Source organism: Coloeus monedula (genome assembly GCF_965178545.1).
Source record: "Coloeus monedula genome assembly, chromosome: 6".
NCBI lineage: Eukaryota > Metazoa > Chordata > Aves > Passeriformes > Corvidae > Coloeus > Coloeus monedula.
The window spans coordinates 47,366,885-47,384,177 of NC_138786.1; the positions used below are offsets into that span (position 1 = coordinate 47,366,885).

Genomic DNA, 17,293 nt, shown 5'->3' on the forward strand with positions numbered 1-17,293 from the left:
TGTACTATTCATATGTATTTACATTATTGGGTCTTTACATATGTAATCTTTGCATATGGAAGGAAACAACATTTGATTTCTGAAAGAAACTCTTGAAATAGCACAGATAACAGCAAATATGCTTCTGTTGCTCTTAATTTATAAAGTTTGTAATGAGTAAAACATTTTTCAATCTATGATCTCAGCATGGGAATGTAAAGACAACTGCATTTCTTTTGTGCTTAAGCTCAGGTATAAAATGGTAATGTTACACCTGTCAATTCCAAACTTCTGCTGGGCAAACTTCCAGTAGCACTAGTAAGGAATAAGTGTATAAGGCTGAGAAAAAATTCTTACGAGGAAATTAACAAAACAGCAAAGAGAAGATGTAGTTGGATAAGGCCTTGACCAATGTGATCTGGTGGGAGGTGCCGCTGTCAATGGCAAGGGTGGGGTGGAACTAGATGTTCTTTAAGGTCCATTTCAAATTCTTCCCATTCTGTAATTCTCTGATATAGATCCTAATTGGTTTTACTTCTTCCAAATATAGATCACACATGGTGAAACATTTAAGTGCATAAATTAAATTGTTTTCTTAGACAAGGTACACATTTTCCTTAGAGAACAAGGACCTTACATACCAGCAATATGACCACCTAATTTATATATACCACCTAATTTAATCTTTGAAATGTTCACACCAGCCTATAAGATTCATCTTTTATAAGAATGAAGGAGGAAAAACATTTAAGATAATTTCCTTTGACAAATGGTGGAGGGTGGGGTTGTGAACATTGTCTATACCAGATCAAATCATAAGCTCTTAAAAGTCTTACGTGAAGTCTCTGAATTTTAAGATCAGGCTTCATCACTGTTTTGAAAAAACTTTCAGGCCACAATTGCGTGCAAATGACTGGACTTTATAACTTCAATATGTTCGTTTCAGAACTGTGTTCCTATTCACAGTTTTGTGTGAAAAAGGTGCTCTTCAGCAGCAGTGCATTTCAAACCTACCAGAAAGTTCAGGTGGAAGAGAGGCAAATATGATTGAAATATGATTAGTTTGGTTCTTGCCTCATGTAATCTTCTTGAGGAATCCTTATTAAGAGCTCATTTTAAGCAGGAATGAATGACTTCTAAAAGTATATGAAAGTATGTCTACTTGAGATTGGGAAAAATCAGGCTTTCTCTATAACATTAAAAAATGCCTGGCCGGATGTTTCAGTCTTTGTCTGAAAAGATTTCATACAGCAGTGTTCAAGTAAAGTTTGCAGACACCAAGTGGATTTTACTCTATAGAAGTACTTCATGTAAGGAGTAACAATTTAGAGATTTTTTAAAAGAAATAAAATAAGTAGCATCATTTATACCACCTGTTCATTGTGGTACAGCAGGTTGGAGAAACCAGAATATTGATTAAATAACTTTAAAGAGTGCAACTTGAACCAAACTCAAACTAGTTCAACATACAAAATGTTACACCTAAAATCTCTTCAACAAAACTTTTTTTGATTATCTGATCAGAATATAACTTTTAACATTCATGGCAGACTTAACATGGAATGTCCTTTCTCTTTGTCAGTTAACTGTGTTCATGATATTTAGATTTTACCCTTTTTATTGTAATGAACTTAAAATCCTAATATTTTCTGGTTATCTGCCCAAGTAAGCTTGTGTTTATTTTATTATTCTGCTTCTCATTTGTAAAGCCTTGCAGGCGTTTTCCTTACCCACTCACTTTCAGCTCATTACTTTCTAACACTTCATACTTTCAGGTACCAGTCTGTCCTCTTTACCCTGCGAAACTTCAGGCATGGAGTAAAGGAAGTAGTAACATGCCTCAAGAATATGTTTTATGTGTCCTCGAAACCTTACAAACTATTTTGAACTTACTTAATACAACAGAATGGAAAATTGAATCATGTTTATGGATTGTAGCATATATACTTTGCATTTAATAAAATAATTATTTTTCTAAAACCTTTGAAAGATACTAAGATCCAAGGCTGAACACTGAGGCAATTAGAACTCAAATAAGTGACATACATTTTTTAATTCTCCTGGCTTTCCTAGTCTCATCCAATTTTACATTATTCTGAATTTAATTCCAATAGCAGTGTATCAGTTAATCTGCCGTAGTTGTGAATATTAGGAAAGTGATTTATGATTATTTTATTTCCACAGTTGAGAATCCAGGACCATTCTCAGGCAGATTGACTGATTTCCTGCTATCTCTATTACTTTTGAAATGGCATGTTAATGAAATCAGTAGTTCCTAAATATTTTGATTGAACTTTAATTCTGTCGTCTTCAGCCACCTACCAGAAAATGGTGCTGTTTTCCATCTGTGTGAATTACATTAGTAGTATTTTAATATAAGATGGCAAATTATCTAAAATGAGTATGTATCATTTTTGGTACCTAACCCAGTAAGTGTGGTTTATAATGCTTAAAAATACATAGCAATTCTAGCAGATTTAATGGTCAAACTCTTAATGGTAGCACTTCTGCAAATCAAACCCAGGATGTGTCCTGTTGGGCACCAGGAAAGCAGACAAATGACAACACTTACAGACAGTTTGGATTAAGTGAGCTGCTGTGCAGCACAAGGGAATACTCAACGGCTGTAATCACTGTGCCATCTGTTCTTATCCTCTTGTCCCATATTCTGCTAAGCATGTGCTTCCCAACCTCTGCAGCCAGGGAAAGAGGGATCTTGTAGGAACAGTAGCGTCTGTGTCTGTTCAGAGACTCACTTCCTTGAACAGCATTCCTTAGGATATAATTTAAGCCACAGGAGCTGGTGTCCTTTAAAGACATGCCCAGGGTGAGTTAAAGAGTGACTCTTACAGGTCAGAACTTTTTCATGCTCAGGCAACTGGCCTTCTCCCTTCTAAGACGTGTAATGTAACACCAGATAAGTAAAGGAGGAGACTAACAATGCATGACTGGAGAGTGTTATCATGCCTGAAAGAGTTGGCTTTTCCTGTCTGAAAGCCTCCACTTTTTTCCCAGCTCATCTGCTAAATGATAGCACCGGTCCTGCTCCATTGTATCTTTCCCAGAGCTATGGGATGCTGAAGCCCACTTTTTACAATGGCCTTAGAAGTAGGTGCATTTTTGCCACCACACTTAAAAATGTAGTAAGAAATTTTCTTGACTGGTACGTCTTGATCGCTGTTGTGATTTACCACTCCCTGTACATATAGCTTAGTAGTCAGGATATGTTTCTATCACAAGTATAGTGATAAGACGTTCTCCTTTAAGAACATGGCAAAAGATGATATAAAAGTCTTAAACAGAAGTTTACTGATGATCCAATCAATAGTCACATGTAGATACATTTAGAGGCTGTGTAATTGATGCAGAACTCTCTTTGAACCCTTTCACCAGATGCAGTAAGCCCTAAGAGGTTTTTAAGGTACTGTTTTGACCTTTTAGCTAGCTGGGCATGAATCAGAAATTTTCTTACATAGCAGTATCAAATACTATGCCATTATACATCTTGAATTCTTAAAGAGCACAACAACAGAATTGAAATGTTTTAAAATCAACGAAGTTTTCCTGAAGAGTTCTTAGTAAGTGACATTGTGATAGAAGAATAATTAGTTGCTACTGAGTTACATCTCGTGGAGGCTTGAAATTTTTTTTCTATAAAATATCCTGTGCATGTCTTCATTTAAGAATTAGGAATATAAATGGTATTGGTAGAATTCACTTCTGTGCTGACATTCTTATCTTAGGATAAATGAAAATTGTATTTTGTGTGACTAGCATTTGGGCATACAAACATGTAAAATACTGATGTTCAGTTTATTTCCTATTGTAAGCAAACAGGCCTTGTCTTCTGTGTTTATAGTAATAGCATGACCTAGAGGAAATACAATCCAGGACTGTCTCTGTTGATCATCCTGATTAGTCACCTAATCTGATTACTCTTTGTGTTCCATATGTCAGATTCAAGGCAATAAACAGAACCCATGTATGAGGCCTGCTCTAGTTTAACAATTGAAAAAGAATTGCCTAATATAATTAATAGACATATAGTGGATATTCTTCCTTTAACTTGATTAGTAGTCTTGTGTGAGGATTTGCCTTTGTTCATTCATCCTTTCTTCTCCCATGCTGAACTTTCAGCTACTATTATTTGCATACTTGTTTTTGTAAGGTCATAATAAAATTATCGCTGTTATGTTTATGGGCATTGGACTTGATTTGAAAAAGCATCTTCAACTGAAATCAGTTATTGGTGCAAGAGGCTGTAAGTTTGTGCATGAAAATAGTGATACTTGCAGTAAAGTCATTGTACCTGAGTAAAGGTTTGGGGTTTTTTTCTGTGTTTCTGTTCTTAATCATTTGAAGAGCATTTTCAGAATATAGTAATTTTCATATTCTGCATGTATTATATTATACTCACCTGAAATTAATTGTAGAGTGAAGCCTTATTATAATATAAGGTATGTAATATATTCCCTCTTCCAGGCTATGAGTGTCAAAAAACTTAATTATTCTTAGTATTTTTGGTATTCAAATAAACTAACTTTACATTTTAATATTAAAGTGCCCTCAGTGGATTTAGGGGTCTGGATTAAATAGTTCCTTCATTGCTTTTACAATCTTTTGAATTTCAAGGGAGCTTTATATGTGTAAATGAAGAATAAATTTGAGCTTTTGTTTTGAGAGACAATCTTACAGGGCAATGCTATTTGTTAATCCTCTCAAAGATCTCTTTATTTGAAATCTAGTTCCAGTGGATTATTTGAATGAGTAGCAACTGCTGGATCCACCCATGTTAAAGTATATTATATTTTAATGTAATTTTTTTTTATTCCATACTTTTGTTTAATGTGAGGGTCCTATTACCTTCTTGATGGTTATTTAAAATCTGAAGTTACCTCTTGTCAAAAACTGAAACAATGTATTAGCATGTATGAACAATGCATACTCTCACCTACAATTATGAGAGAGCAATGGTTTTAGTTAGTATTATTGATCAACTCTACTTTTTTGCCAAAATCATGAGGGATGTAATTTCTGAATTTTGTAGTAATATAAGTGCTCCTACATAAGCAAATTTGTTTGGTTTTTTAAAAATTATTTTTTTAACTAATGAACAGTGCCTAAAGTAAGGTACACATCCGTAACATCAAGGCATTTTTGTATTAGTGCTGACAAAATATTCCTAACTTGTCCTCTTTAGTTACTGTAGCACATATGGTATGAAGATCACCTACTGCTGTTGAAACCATCTTCGTATGTGCTGTAGCACGCAGACACAATGGGGTGAATAAAAAGCAAGCTGAAATATCTCAATGTCCTTTATTACTTATTACATAAAAGAATTTGTAGTTTATTTAATCATACAACTAAAATGCAAAGCCAGTTTCAGTGCCTTAGTCAGGCCCTGGTACGTCACAGTCAACTGAGTTTAATCCCTGAATTAATGTTGAATTCCGTGGAATACTCAATGTGTAAGATGTGTTATGCATTCTAACACCAGTGAACAACTTTTTGGCTCCAAATACAATCCTTTAAAGGCCACAAATTCCAGTACACTACAGAAGGAAGGTGTCCTTCACCAGTATTCCAGATCCCTGCTGTCATAGAATTTACTGAGTACAAATGTTCAAATTGAAAGAAGTAGACCATGTCTCATACCACAGAGGGGTTAGCTTGACATTGCCATTCTCACGGTGGAACAGAAGTCAGCTGTGTGTCTTGGCTGCAAAACAAGCCAGCAGAAGGGCAGTGCTTGAGCTGGGAGAAGACACTGGTGGGGTCTAATAGCAGTCTTGTAATACGTACGAGGAGGTTATCGAGAAAATGAAGGACCGCTTGCAATGATGTAGGGAAGTGAAGGAGGCTTTGACTTGATACAAGGAAAAACATTTCTCGATAAGGATGGTCAGCAGTGGAACAGGTTGCCCAGTCGCCTTGTGCAGCCTCCATTCTTGCAAGTTTTCAAGATCCAATTGGACAAGGCTTTGAGCAACCTCGACTGGCCTCATAGCTGACCTTGCTTTGAGCAGGACTTTGGACTAGAGACCTTCATAGGTCTCTATAGTCTGAATTACTTGAAGATTGTGTATTCAGTCTGATGTAGTTGGTTTAACTGGGATAGATTTACACAATGCCAGATACGCAAGAAATTTTTCCCTGCCTCCAGGAGCAGAAATGATCTGACACTACAAAAGACTAATAGTGATTTAGAGAAAGTAACATGTATCTCCCACCTTTGTTGTCTAAGCTAAAGTAATACATTAGGAAAAACTCATCCCCAGTCCCTGGAAGTGAACAGCAAAAGCACCGAAGGGTAGTTTAAATATTATGTAAACACGATAATTACACATTAATTTGTGATAAGCCTATATTTTTTCCTGTCAGTACTTACTCAATTTTACCACAAGTTTTCAAGTAGATGCAAGTTCCAGCTTTTTCATTTATAGTAAACTTAATCTGGTAGCTTTTCTTTTGTTTTTTGGGTAGTGCAATCGGCTGTTAATTTGACATTTATTCTACTTGCAGTATTACTGCCCAAATACAATGACTACATCATTTTCATCATAAAAATGCCATTAAAAAGTGCTGAAATTTTCTTTTGTGTTCTTGAGTGGTATGATTGTGATCTCCAGCAGTAGCTAAAAAAAATGTGCCAAGATGGATTTTATTAAGTAGGCATTCTAAAGCCCATGGTGCGGTAATCTGGTTAATTTTTAGGAGATTTGCATGCATCTTCCAAGTTCATTTTATTTTAATGTACCATTTTTCAGCTTCATAATGCTTGAATGTTAATCTAAGATTTGGCTAGCATGATCCAGCAGAAGCAAGAAAGCAAAGGTATCAGAAAGATGCACTTAATGCAAATTTACTTTCATTGTGCAAAACATTGATTAGCTTCATAATGTGTGTAAATTGAGATAATGTAATAAAACGGAAATTTGGATATATGTGTTGGAGAAGAAATGTTTGTGCAAAATGAGGTGGTCACAGAGTATAAATGCATTTGTGTTGTTGTTTTTATTATTTGGCATTTACATTCCTCAATTTCTGTTTTCTCTTTTTTCAGGAGCTTGATTCTGAATACACTGTGTTTCAGGTAAGTTCTTTCCATAAATACAATTATTAGATGGAATCATTGGGAAGAATTTCTGATATGCTGAATAATACTTGTTTTGTTGTTAAGTCCTCGGTAGCATAAATTTGGGTTTTGTTATTGGTAAGGCATTACATTTGATAAGGGGAAGATTTTTGCTATTTTGAACAGGCAGCTTTGATAGAATTTTATTTCTCTCATGTACTTCCTGTATCTTTATTCAGCATTTCAGTGCTTTCTAAAAGCTCAATTGAATCTACCTTGAACTGAATGACCTTCATCTGTAGATGAGATTAGGAAGAAAACAAGGTGTATTCACAGACAGAGCAATGTTTGTGCTCTTATGGCTTGCTTTCATGTTCTATTTAATGCACATAATGGTGGGCTGTTACCCATGCTCTTCCTGCTCTTGTAGCTCAGGTTCCCTGCCTAGCTTGTGTAGAGTCTGGTAGCCTTGTAGGTGCATGATGATGGTTTGCATAAGTGATGGAAGGCTGAGAGTAATTAATTAGTTTTCACTCTGCGCACATTAGCTCTAGATTATTGCAGTGGTGAGAATAGTATTGCGCAGGTGATGGCGTCTTTTGGCTCCAGCCCACAGTCAGAAGAGATTAAATGCAATGTGAAATGCTATCTTTAAATACGGGTCCATAACATATTTTACAGGTCTTTAATTGTACTCCATGAATTCATGCAAGTTGTTTACATATAGAATGGTTTCAGTGAAATACTACTGGATATCTTCTTGAGTGTAATTAGTACCCTGCACAATGTAGCATTCTGGGTTTTTCATTGTGTATGGAATAAAATTTATTATAATAGAAAGGATTATTGGTGAATTAAAGCTCCTAGAAAAGTGTGTTACCATATTCAGAGAAAACATTTAAATTTAGATACCAAGTTTATATTTTTAATTTGGTTTTTGGACTTTTCAGGAACAAGAAGAAAATACTCGATTCAGTTACAAACTTCTCACGAACTGAGTGAAAAGCACTTTTTCACTTTTCTTTCTGGAGTTTAGACTTACATACTGTATACTGTATACTTATATACTGTATCACATTTCTGTACCTCTTTAATTGCTATTAGGTGTTGTAAATTTTGTTCTGATTATGAGTTAAACAAGCTAAATTTGTTATGTTGTGAACATGTGGGTTGTCTGAAATGAGCTGTCCCTTTCCTTTTCCTACCGTGTAAGTGCTGTTTCATAAAAATGCAGTTTATCTTCATAAGCTCCAGACATGGTCCTTATCACAAAACAAAATTATCAGTCCCACAAAGAGAAAGCAGATAATCTCTAATCTACAGACAGATGTGTAATTAAGGAATACTGTGTGATACTTGATTTTTTTGTTGGCTGTGAAGCCTTGAACTAGGAACTTTATACTGGAAGAGATGCCTAAGGAATCTATTTTTTATGGCAGATATTTGCCCAGTAATGCCAAAGAGACATGTTGGTTTTAACAACACATTTTCACATATTAGTTAGTGGAAAAATCACAATAATACATTTACGCCTATGTAAAGAACTGACCTCAGTTTTAGAAATTAGTGTAGAGGAGTTACTACTTCCAATTTCCAGGAAAAGACCGTTACTATGGGCGGATTTTCTTACTTCTACTAAGAAACTGGCCTGTACTTGGCTATAGAAGAGCTCTAATTGGAGCATATTCCCAGTATAGACAAGTTAATGTTGCCTGCAGATATACAAGTCTTTGAAAAGAGCAGAGTACCATCAAGGTATTAAAAATTCAACAAACTGAATACTTCTATAGAATAATGAAAAACTGTTAAAGGTGTTGAACGTCTGACAGAAATCTCAGCATTAGTTAAAGGCTGTCATCCTACTATATAAGAAGAAACTAAAATAAAATACAGCAGATCTGGATTATGACTGTCTGGCCTAGATTCAGATCATCCTGCTGAATTCCCTTCTCTTCATTCTTGAAGAAAGGTTTCTAATTGTGGTTGAATCAGCTGGCTGAAGCCCTCCTTTACTTCTGCTTGGAAAAAAACACTTTTTAAAAGAGTAGTTAAATATTTCAGCATTTTTAGATACACTTTCTTTTTGATTGACACTTACAAATTTGCATAGAAGTATGAGGGAAATCTAGAGGAAAAGACAGGATGAATGAGAAGTGTCTCATTAAATGATTACTTAAATAAGCCTGAGTTTCAGATCTTCTCATACCTCTTTACTTAAGGAACAAACGTTGCCATGAGTTTGACCTTTATTTCTATTAAGGTAGCGTCAGTCTGTTTCTATTTTGAAAGGTCTCCTTAGCCAATATTAAATATGCTTTTTCACCAGACTGGTGTACTCTTATGTTAGAAAGGAAACAAATCTAATTATTTTGGCACTGATTTTTACTCTGGAAAATATATGATGATCTGTTCAATATCCGATGGAAGATACAGGATTGGTCTTGTGGCTTCCTTTATCATGCCAGCTCTATGAGTACATTACAAGCATATCAAATTATCAACAGGGTTGGATCTGCACTTTTTTTGTTAGTATTTCTATATGGCTGCCACAGATTTTTCTTGTTTTCTTTTTTCTTCCCACTGATTTGATGTCTTCACAATCTGTACAAAGCTTGTCACATAGAGTTGTGCTTGCCTTTCCACACTGCTCAGATTATCCTCCAAAGCATACAATGTAGTAATTTGTCAGTTCAGGTCACTAAAATATATTCCAATGCTCTCAAAATCTGAAATGCCTAGCGTATACATTTGCACAGTTTTTTACAGCTGATGCTATGAACAAAGGACTTAGTTCCCTTTTATACCTTCATCAGACAGATGGATATACTCAGCTGTTTTAAGTCAATACCTTATCAAGCCTAATAAAACTGTGAATGAATAATAATTTTAAAAAGGTAAAATTACTGATTAGATGATTTACTTAGGGTCTTGAAGATATTTTACTTTTTACTTTATCCTTATTCAGGCTGCCTGGAACCTGAAAACACGAGCTCTGACAGAAATGGTGTATGTGGATGAAATTGATATGGATCAAGAAGGAATTGCAGAGATGATCTTGGATGAAAATGCCATTGCTCAAGTTGCACGTAAGATTGGCTTTCACTTGCATACATTGACTCAACAAAAGCTCTTTTGGTTGTCTCTTATGTCATCTACCATAAAATACTACAAACTGAGGTGACCTGATATGGCATTTAGTATTGGTAAAAATAGTGGTTTAGATTGTTTTATGGTTGTGTAGCAATGTTGAAATCCACTATGTGTTCATGATGTAATACTTAGGCCTGTCAGACGGTGTTACAGTGCAGATACCGCAACACGCGTATCAATCAACGAGGCCCATGGAAAAGAAATATCTATGGACCGATTCTTGGTAGATGTTTCAGAGATGTTTATTTCTCCAGCCGCATGGCCGGAGCTCTGCCAAGGAACTGAGGCAGTCACGGGACCCGAGGGTCCTTCTGCCCGCGCAGGGGAACACAAACCAACCAATGGAGAACGAGGCTGACCAGGGGCAGGGAAACCCCGTGTCTCCCCACCAGGGCCCCTCTCTCAGGACCACATGGCAGGGGGAGGGACCCCAGCATCTCACCCATTTATTTTTAACAAAAAGAAATTTAAACTTAACAGCGAAAACAACTGGATAAACGTAACAAGAACAGTTTCAAAACAAAATAAGCCATCCTCACGAGTCTTTAAATGTCCAAACAGATTCTCTGGAACATCTTAAGGCTGACAGAAGGGAGACAGGTCTCTCTGGGCATGTTTTGTGGGGAAACTGAGGCAGGAGAGGGTTTCTTCCATTTGTACCTGTTGGAACTCTAAACAACAATAGTTAATTTCTTCCCTCCCCCTCTTCATCCCCCACTCGGCATTGGAAAGGGATTTTTGGGGAAACAATTGGCAAAGGCATGGTTTTGTAAGGGAAACCATGGGTGAAAAAATTGGATTGGGAATACACTGGGGGTAATAGGATATAGGATAAAAGGGAAAGGTGGGATTAGGAAAGGGAGACTGTAGGGGGGGCTTATAATGGAGATATTGTCTAACGTGACTACGATTTTTAGCATATATACTGCCTTTTACAGGAACACCATCAGTCCCAGTGACGTCTGCTGCTTGTAACCCTTTTCTACCTTGCACAGTTTTGAACTCTACCACCTCCCCATCTCCCAAGCTTGGGATGCATTTTTCAGGGTTATTCTTTTTAATAGCAGTTCTATGAACGAATATGTCTTCTTGGTTGTCACATCTTGTTATAAAACCATAATTTTGTTTAACATTATACCATTTTACTATTCCTAAAACCTTAGCTACAGTGATTTTTTCCTTTTTCCAAGTAGCTGCTGTTTTCTGTCTCGTTGCGTTCCTGGTTTCACTTTCGTTTTTGCTCGTTCCCGCGTTGGAGCCATCGGGGCTGCTCATGCCTGCGCACTCTTCCCGGGGTCGTATTCAGGGCCACGTGGGCCAGGCCGGGCTGCACCTCTCAGCTCCCTGCGTGCCGCGTCCTCTGCTCTCAGCTGAGCTGCCACTGCCTGGGGCTGCGTCCACATCTTGGCCGGGCCCCGAGCGACAACCCCCCCGCGCCCTGCTCCAGCGCGCATTTCGGCTGGGCGCGGCTCTGCGCTGCTGGCTGCCGCCTGTACACCACCCCTCTCGGTCGGGTGTTCACGGGGCTCGCTCCACCACGCGCTGCGCGGGGCTGGGCAGGCACCACCGGGTTGCCCCGCTCCCGCCGTGCCTCACTCTGCTGCGGACACTGCAGCTCACGCCGCTCCACCCGCGCACGGGAACTGCCTCGCTGCTGCTTGCAGAGCACTCGGCACACGTGGCCTGGGTCGTGACTCTGAGGCATGCTTCCCTTCGCCAGGACACAGCTGACATTGCTCAACAGTCTCAGTAATTAAATAATATTCACAGAAATATTCTTCCATTGGCATATATTTTGACTCAGAAATTAACTGTGTCCAAATGGTCTTCCAAAAGTCTTTGGTACGAATTAAATCCCAAGAAACATAGAAAAAGTTCTTAAACAACCATGAAAGGAAGTGTTCCAGTTCCTTTTGAGCTTGAATTAAGCTAAAATTTACAAATCGTTGTTCAAGGATCTTTTCAAGTTTAAGATAAATGTCCATATGTGGCTTTGAGAGCCAAGAGTCTTTCCACGGTTCCTCCATAGTATAGAGATGGAATAGCAAAACAAAAACAAGAAGAGGAATCCAAAGTTTACTCACAAATCAGTCGTTGTAGGGATCAGGGATCATTCTGCTCGCATTATCCACCATTTGTTACAGTGGGGAAACTGCAACAAGCATATCAAACAACGAGGCCCATGGAAAAGAAATATAGATGAACCGATTCTTGATAGATGTTTCAGAGATGTTTATTTCTCCAGCCGCATGGCCGGGGCTCTGTCGAGGAACTGAGGCAATCACGGGACCCGAGGGTCCTTGCCGCACAGGGGAACACAAACCAACCAATGGAGAACGAGGCTGACCAGGGGCAGGGAAACCTCGTGTATCCCCACCAGGGCCCCTCTCTCAGGCCCCCACGGCAGGGGGAGGACCCCAACAAGATGGGAATTCAGACCATGTTCAGTCGTGTTTTGTCAGCTTCTTCTCTACGTTTGAGGAAATGTAGTGAGCATACAAGTGCTCATTCACTTTTTCCATCAGTACATGGATTTCTTTTACTCCTTTCTGGCTTCTTTAGGCACTGCGGGAAACCAGAGGAAAAAAATCTGCTCTCACTGTGCTGTGAATTTTATCCATATGCCTGTAGTGTAGGCAACAGTCAGAAATCACCTTTTGGCATCATGTCCTGCAAACATTATCTGATTTTCTTTCTTCTGCTTTTCTCTACTTCATTCTTCTCTTCCTTCACTGAGCAGTTCTTCAGCTCTGTCATTGTTTCTTCTATGCAATTCTTTTTCAGCTTCATCAATTCCCTTCCAAGTGGAAAATAATTAGTTGTCTTCCACTACCTTTTTGGCATTAATTGTATTTTTCTCTGCTTCTTTAGTACAGTCCACATGGCAATTTTTATGTAACTTATTAAGTGCTTTCTTGTCTGTATAGATGTGGGCAATTGCATATCTATCTGATTACATTTTTAAAAACTCCCATTACATGCTTGGTCATAGTCAAGCAGTACTGTAGATGTGTTTATACATTGTGATCAACACTGATAATTTCAATCATTGATAAAATCAAGATAATTACGTATATCTATCTTAAAACAGCATAGTAATATAATTTTTAGAGTTTTATTTGATTTTATGCCCCCTGTGATAGAGATTATCTTCCAAGAAAAATAATTTGATTAATACTATTTACGCTATTATTACTATATTACGCTTATATAATATTATATGCACTACTATACGATTTTTCAGAAAGTGTAAGAACTTTCCAAAGATAGAGAACCCCCTACAGTCTTTTGTAAAGTACTGAATTTGCTAGCTTTTATCAGTGTCCCATATCTTTAGTGGGAATTATCAACTATAACTCTACCTGTTGCTTCTTTGTGAACATTTTATGCCTGATACGAAGTTTTTATTTTCAAACGTGTATTTCCAAAGTAAATAGTTAAATCTGTCATTAAGTCATCCAGTGATCTTTTCTTTGATAAGCTAAACAATCTTCTCATTCTGAGCTATATCTTTGAGTTGAATCTTGAAACTCTTTTCTTAAACAGTTCTAGTTATCTACTTGTCTTTTGTAATAACCAAACCAAACAATGGTCCGCTGACACACTGAAAACATGTTTTTCTTCTACAGCTTCATTTTACTTTTTTTATACATCTGTGGTGTTCTATGTTACACTTTTGCAGTGTTACAGTTTTGCATGAAAGATAAGCACAGAAATTGCTAAACAGAGTGCAAGGAGGACAGAGCCAGTGGTGCTCAGTGACAGGACCAGAGGCAGTGGGCACAAACTGAAACTCAGGAGGTTTCTTCGGAACATCAGGAAACACTTAGTTTTAACTGTGAGGGTGACTGAGAACTGGTACAGGCTGCCCAGGGAGAGTGTGGAGTCTACCTCCTTAGAGTTATCCAGAAACCATCTAAATGGGGTCCTAGGCAACTGGCTTCAGGTGTCCCTGCTTGAGCATGGTTTGACCACATGACCTCCAGAGGTCCCGTCAGACCTCCACCAGTTTGTGGTTCTGTGATTACTCGACTTGTACATACGACTTAATAAAAATGTGTGCTTACTGACTGTGGGCTTTTTCTTTTGCTGTTAAAGTGTGTTAGCCATAGCTGGTCTTGACTCGAGTCTTTCACTGTGGCAGATCTTTCAGGATATCTTCCTCCACTAAAATCGTAGTTCACAAACGTGAAACTGTGTAGCCACACCTCTCGTATTACAATTGGTATTATCTATATTTTGCCTACTAAGCAGTTCAAATCCGTCTGCATCAGTTGCATGTCCATTTCAGTTTTACATCTGCCCTTTCTTAGTTTCCAGATTAAACTGTCTTAATAATGACTTTGCTCTCACTCATGCATTATTAAATAATTACTAAATTGTATTGGATCCATGGGAAACAACTACTTTCTGTGGTTCCTCTTTACACATATGTAATGAAATCTTTCTTCCACCAGTTTTTATTTTTTTATAATTTTGCTGTGTTAATTTTCCATCAGTCTTGTTTATTAACAAAAATTTCCTAGAGCTTCGTTTTACAGAAAAATCCATTGTTACTTTTGGACTCTTAACACCATTAATATTACCAGCTAATGTTGTAATCCTGTTTAAAAGTGTTACCTTGACAGCATATTTTTCAGAAACTTGTACTAATTGGCATTATGGATAATCACAGCTATTTCATTAACTGGGGAGTTAAAGGAGTTGTCTGCAATCATGACTACTGAAATTTCACTCTTAAGTTCTGACACTTCTAGTGGCCACATGCACTACTGTGTTCTCTTACATCTATTCATAGCTAGTTGGCTTGGGATTCTCAAAGTAAGGACTGAGTTGTCTGGGGTGAGGTCAAAGGAACTATATCCTATAAGCATTCTCCCAATACACCAAAAACTCAAAACAATTGTAGTTATTAAAAAACATGTCTGAAAAAAGAAATTTTGATGTCTTGCCTCTTTTTTAGTACAGCAGTAGTTAAAAAAGGGGTTCAGAATGTGGAAGAGTAATATGTTTGTCTGCTAGTCTGAAAAGCTGAAAACCACTTTCCTCATTTCTCTGGAGAGTGCCCTAGTTATCATGTTAGAAACTGTGTTGGGTGAACTGTCCACCCTTTCTGTTGTGGAGTAAAAATGTCCAGATTCACAGGACTATAAAAGGCAAGTAAGCAATAGAGATCTTAAGTGTGTCCAGCCAAAAGGGAGAGAATCCTGTGGCTTTTTATTTATTTTAGCACCAGTTGCATATTTAGTTGGTTTTACCAAGGAGATCATGGTTAATACTGGTTTTTTTTAAATTATTATTTAACGTTGAATACAGCTGTACTCAGGTGGATATTTAGGGTTTATCTTGGGGAAAAAAGAAGGAAGGAAACTTTCTACCTATCAGTTTACCTTCAGTTCTTGGAAATGTTTGCAATAAAAGCCGTTCAAAAGTATACAGAAAATACATAGAAGAGTAACAGTGAGTTGTCAAGAATTATCTGCATCAACTTAAATCTCATTTCTACATAATAACAAGCAGTGAAGAGACTGGAAGGTATGGATGTCATATGTTGCTTTTAACCCAGTGTTTAAAACCATCTCATAGACATTCACTTAGCAGGTTAGAAAAACTGCCCAATCAAATGTCAGTGAATGAAAATCTATGTCAGGAACTAGTAATTCTTAATGATCCACTGTCAGAACAGAAATATGTGAAAAGGGGAACCCTTCATCAGTTCACCTGAGCTCAAGCCAGTTCAGTATTTTCATTGACGACCTTTGGATATGGATGAGTTCACACTTTACAGAGGTCTAAATTGTGGGTGGGGGTCTTACCAGGGTCTAATGACACGAGATACCATTCTCCATCTGCTCTACAGGTGAAGGTTTAGGTTTACATAAGTCTGGGTGCCAGACAGAAAATATACCATTCCAAGTTAGCCTGGTCTCATTGTTCCAGAAACCTTCTTACTTTAGCGCTTTCTGGTGTTTCTGAGATGTTCTTGACAATTGTTTGGGTCAATCCCAGTAGGCAGCTAAGCTCCACAGAGGCGGTTGTTTGTTATCCCCAGGTGGGATGGAGAAGAGAATGGAGAGGGTGAAAGAAAGAAAACCGTGTTCATTGGCAGGTTTCTTGCAATAGTCTATCAATTTATCAGTAGTAGAATGCAATATTTGGGGTTTATTGTCTTTGTTTAGTTCTTTGTCCCTCCGTTTGAATAAAGACATTTCTGGCTTATTGTTTATCATAAAACACAATTATGTTTGAAGTCCTCTGGACGAGAGAGTAGTATCTCAATGTGAAATGAGAAGTGCTCTTATTTTGTAGGACCAGGAACATCTTTGAAACTTCCTGGAACTAGCCAAGGTGGAGGCCCCAGCCCAGCTGTTAGGTATGTGATAGTTTATTTTTTAAAATGTGACAAGTTAAAAATGAGCAAATCATAAATTTAACTTCTGAACATGAAATGCTTCAGGTATAACTGTTTAAAATCTCTATCAAGAAATACCACTTAAGGATAATGTACTTAACATCTTCAGGCCAGTAACTCAATCAGGAAGACCTATTACAGGATTTGTGAGACCCAGCACGCAGAGTGGACGGCCAAGCACCATGGAACAGGCGATAAGAACACCTCGAACAGCTCTCACAGCTCGTCCAATCACTAGTGCTTCTGGGGGATATGTCAGGCTGGGCACAGTGAGTTGCTTGCCTCTGTTCTCAGAATGGAAGATTTCTTGGTCACAGTATCTGGCACAGTGACACTGTAGTTTGCTTAAAAGCTTAAAATCTGCATCTAAACTCAAGTTTGAAGGAGACAAATATTTTTAATTTTTAAAATTCTTTTCAAAATAGAGTTTGAAAATACTTCTTCTTGTGTGTTTCCTAGTCTGTTTATATAAAAAAACGCACATAAATTCACAATTTCACCAGGATTCCTGTAAATTCCAAATTCACAGGCTCTTTGAGACATTTTTATTCACGGAAGGCTGTGCAAAGACTATGGTATGATTTCACCATAAGTGTCTATAGCTACAAAACAATTGCAAAGCACTCAGTGTCTGTCACTTCAAAAGATGAGAATAATCTATACTAGTTTTATCC

General features: G+C 37.6%; 1 protein-coding gene across 1 annotated transcript in view; it reads left to right on the forward strand.

Annotated features, from left to right (window-relative positions):
• TTC8 (tetratricopeptide repeat domain 8) overlaps positions 1-17,293 on the forward strand; it is a 45,602-nt gene that overhangs the window by 1,267 nt on the left and 27,042 nt on the right. Inside the window, exons 2-5 of the mRNA XM_082284195.1 lie at positions 7,046-7,075; positions 10,023-10,143; positions 16,517-16,580; positions 16,729-16,888. Of these exons, the coding sequence (XP_082140321.1) occupies positions 7,046-7,075; positions 10,023-10,143; positions 16,517-16,580; positions 16,729-16,888 (375 nt within the window). The remainder of the gene's footprint in view (positions 1-7,045; positions 7,076-10,022; positions 10,144-16,516; positions 16,581-16,728; positions 16,889-17,293) is intronic.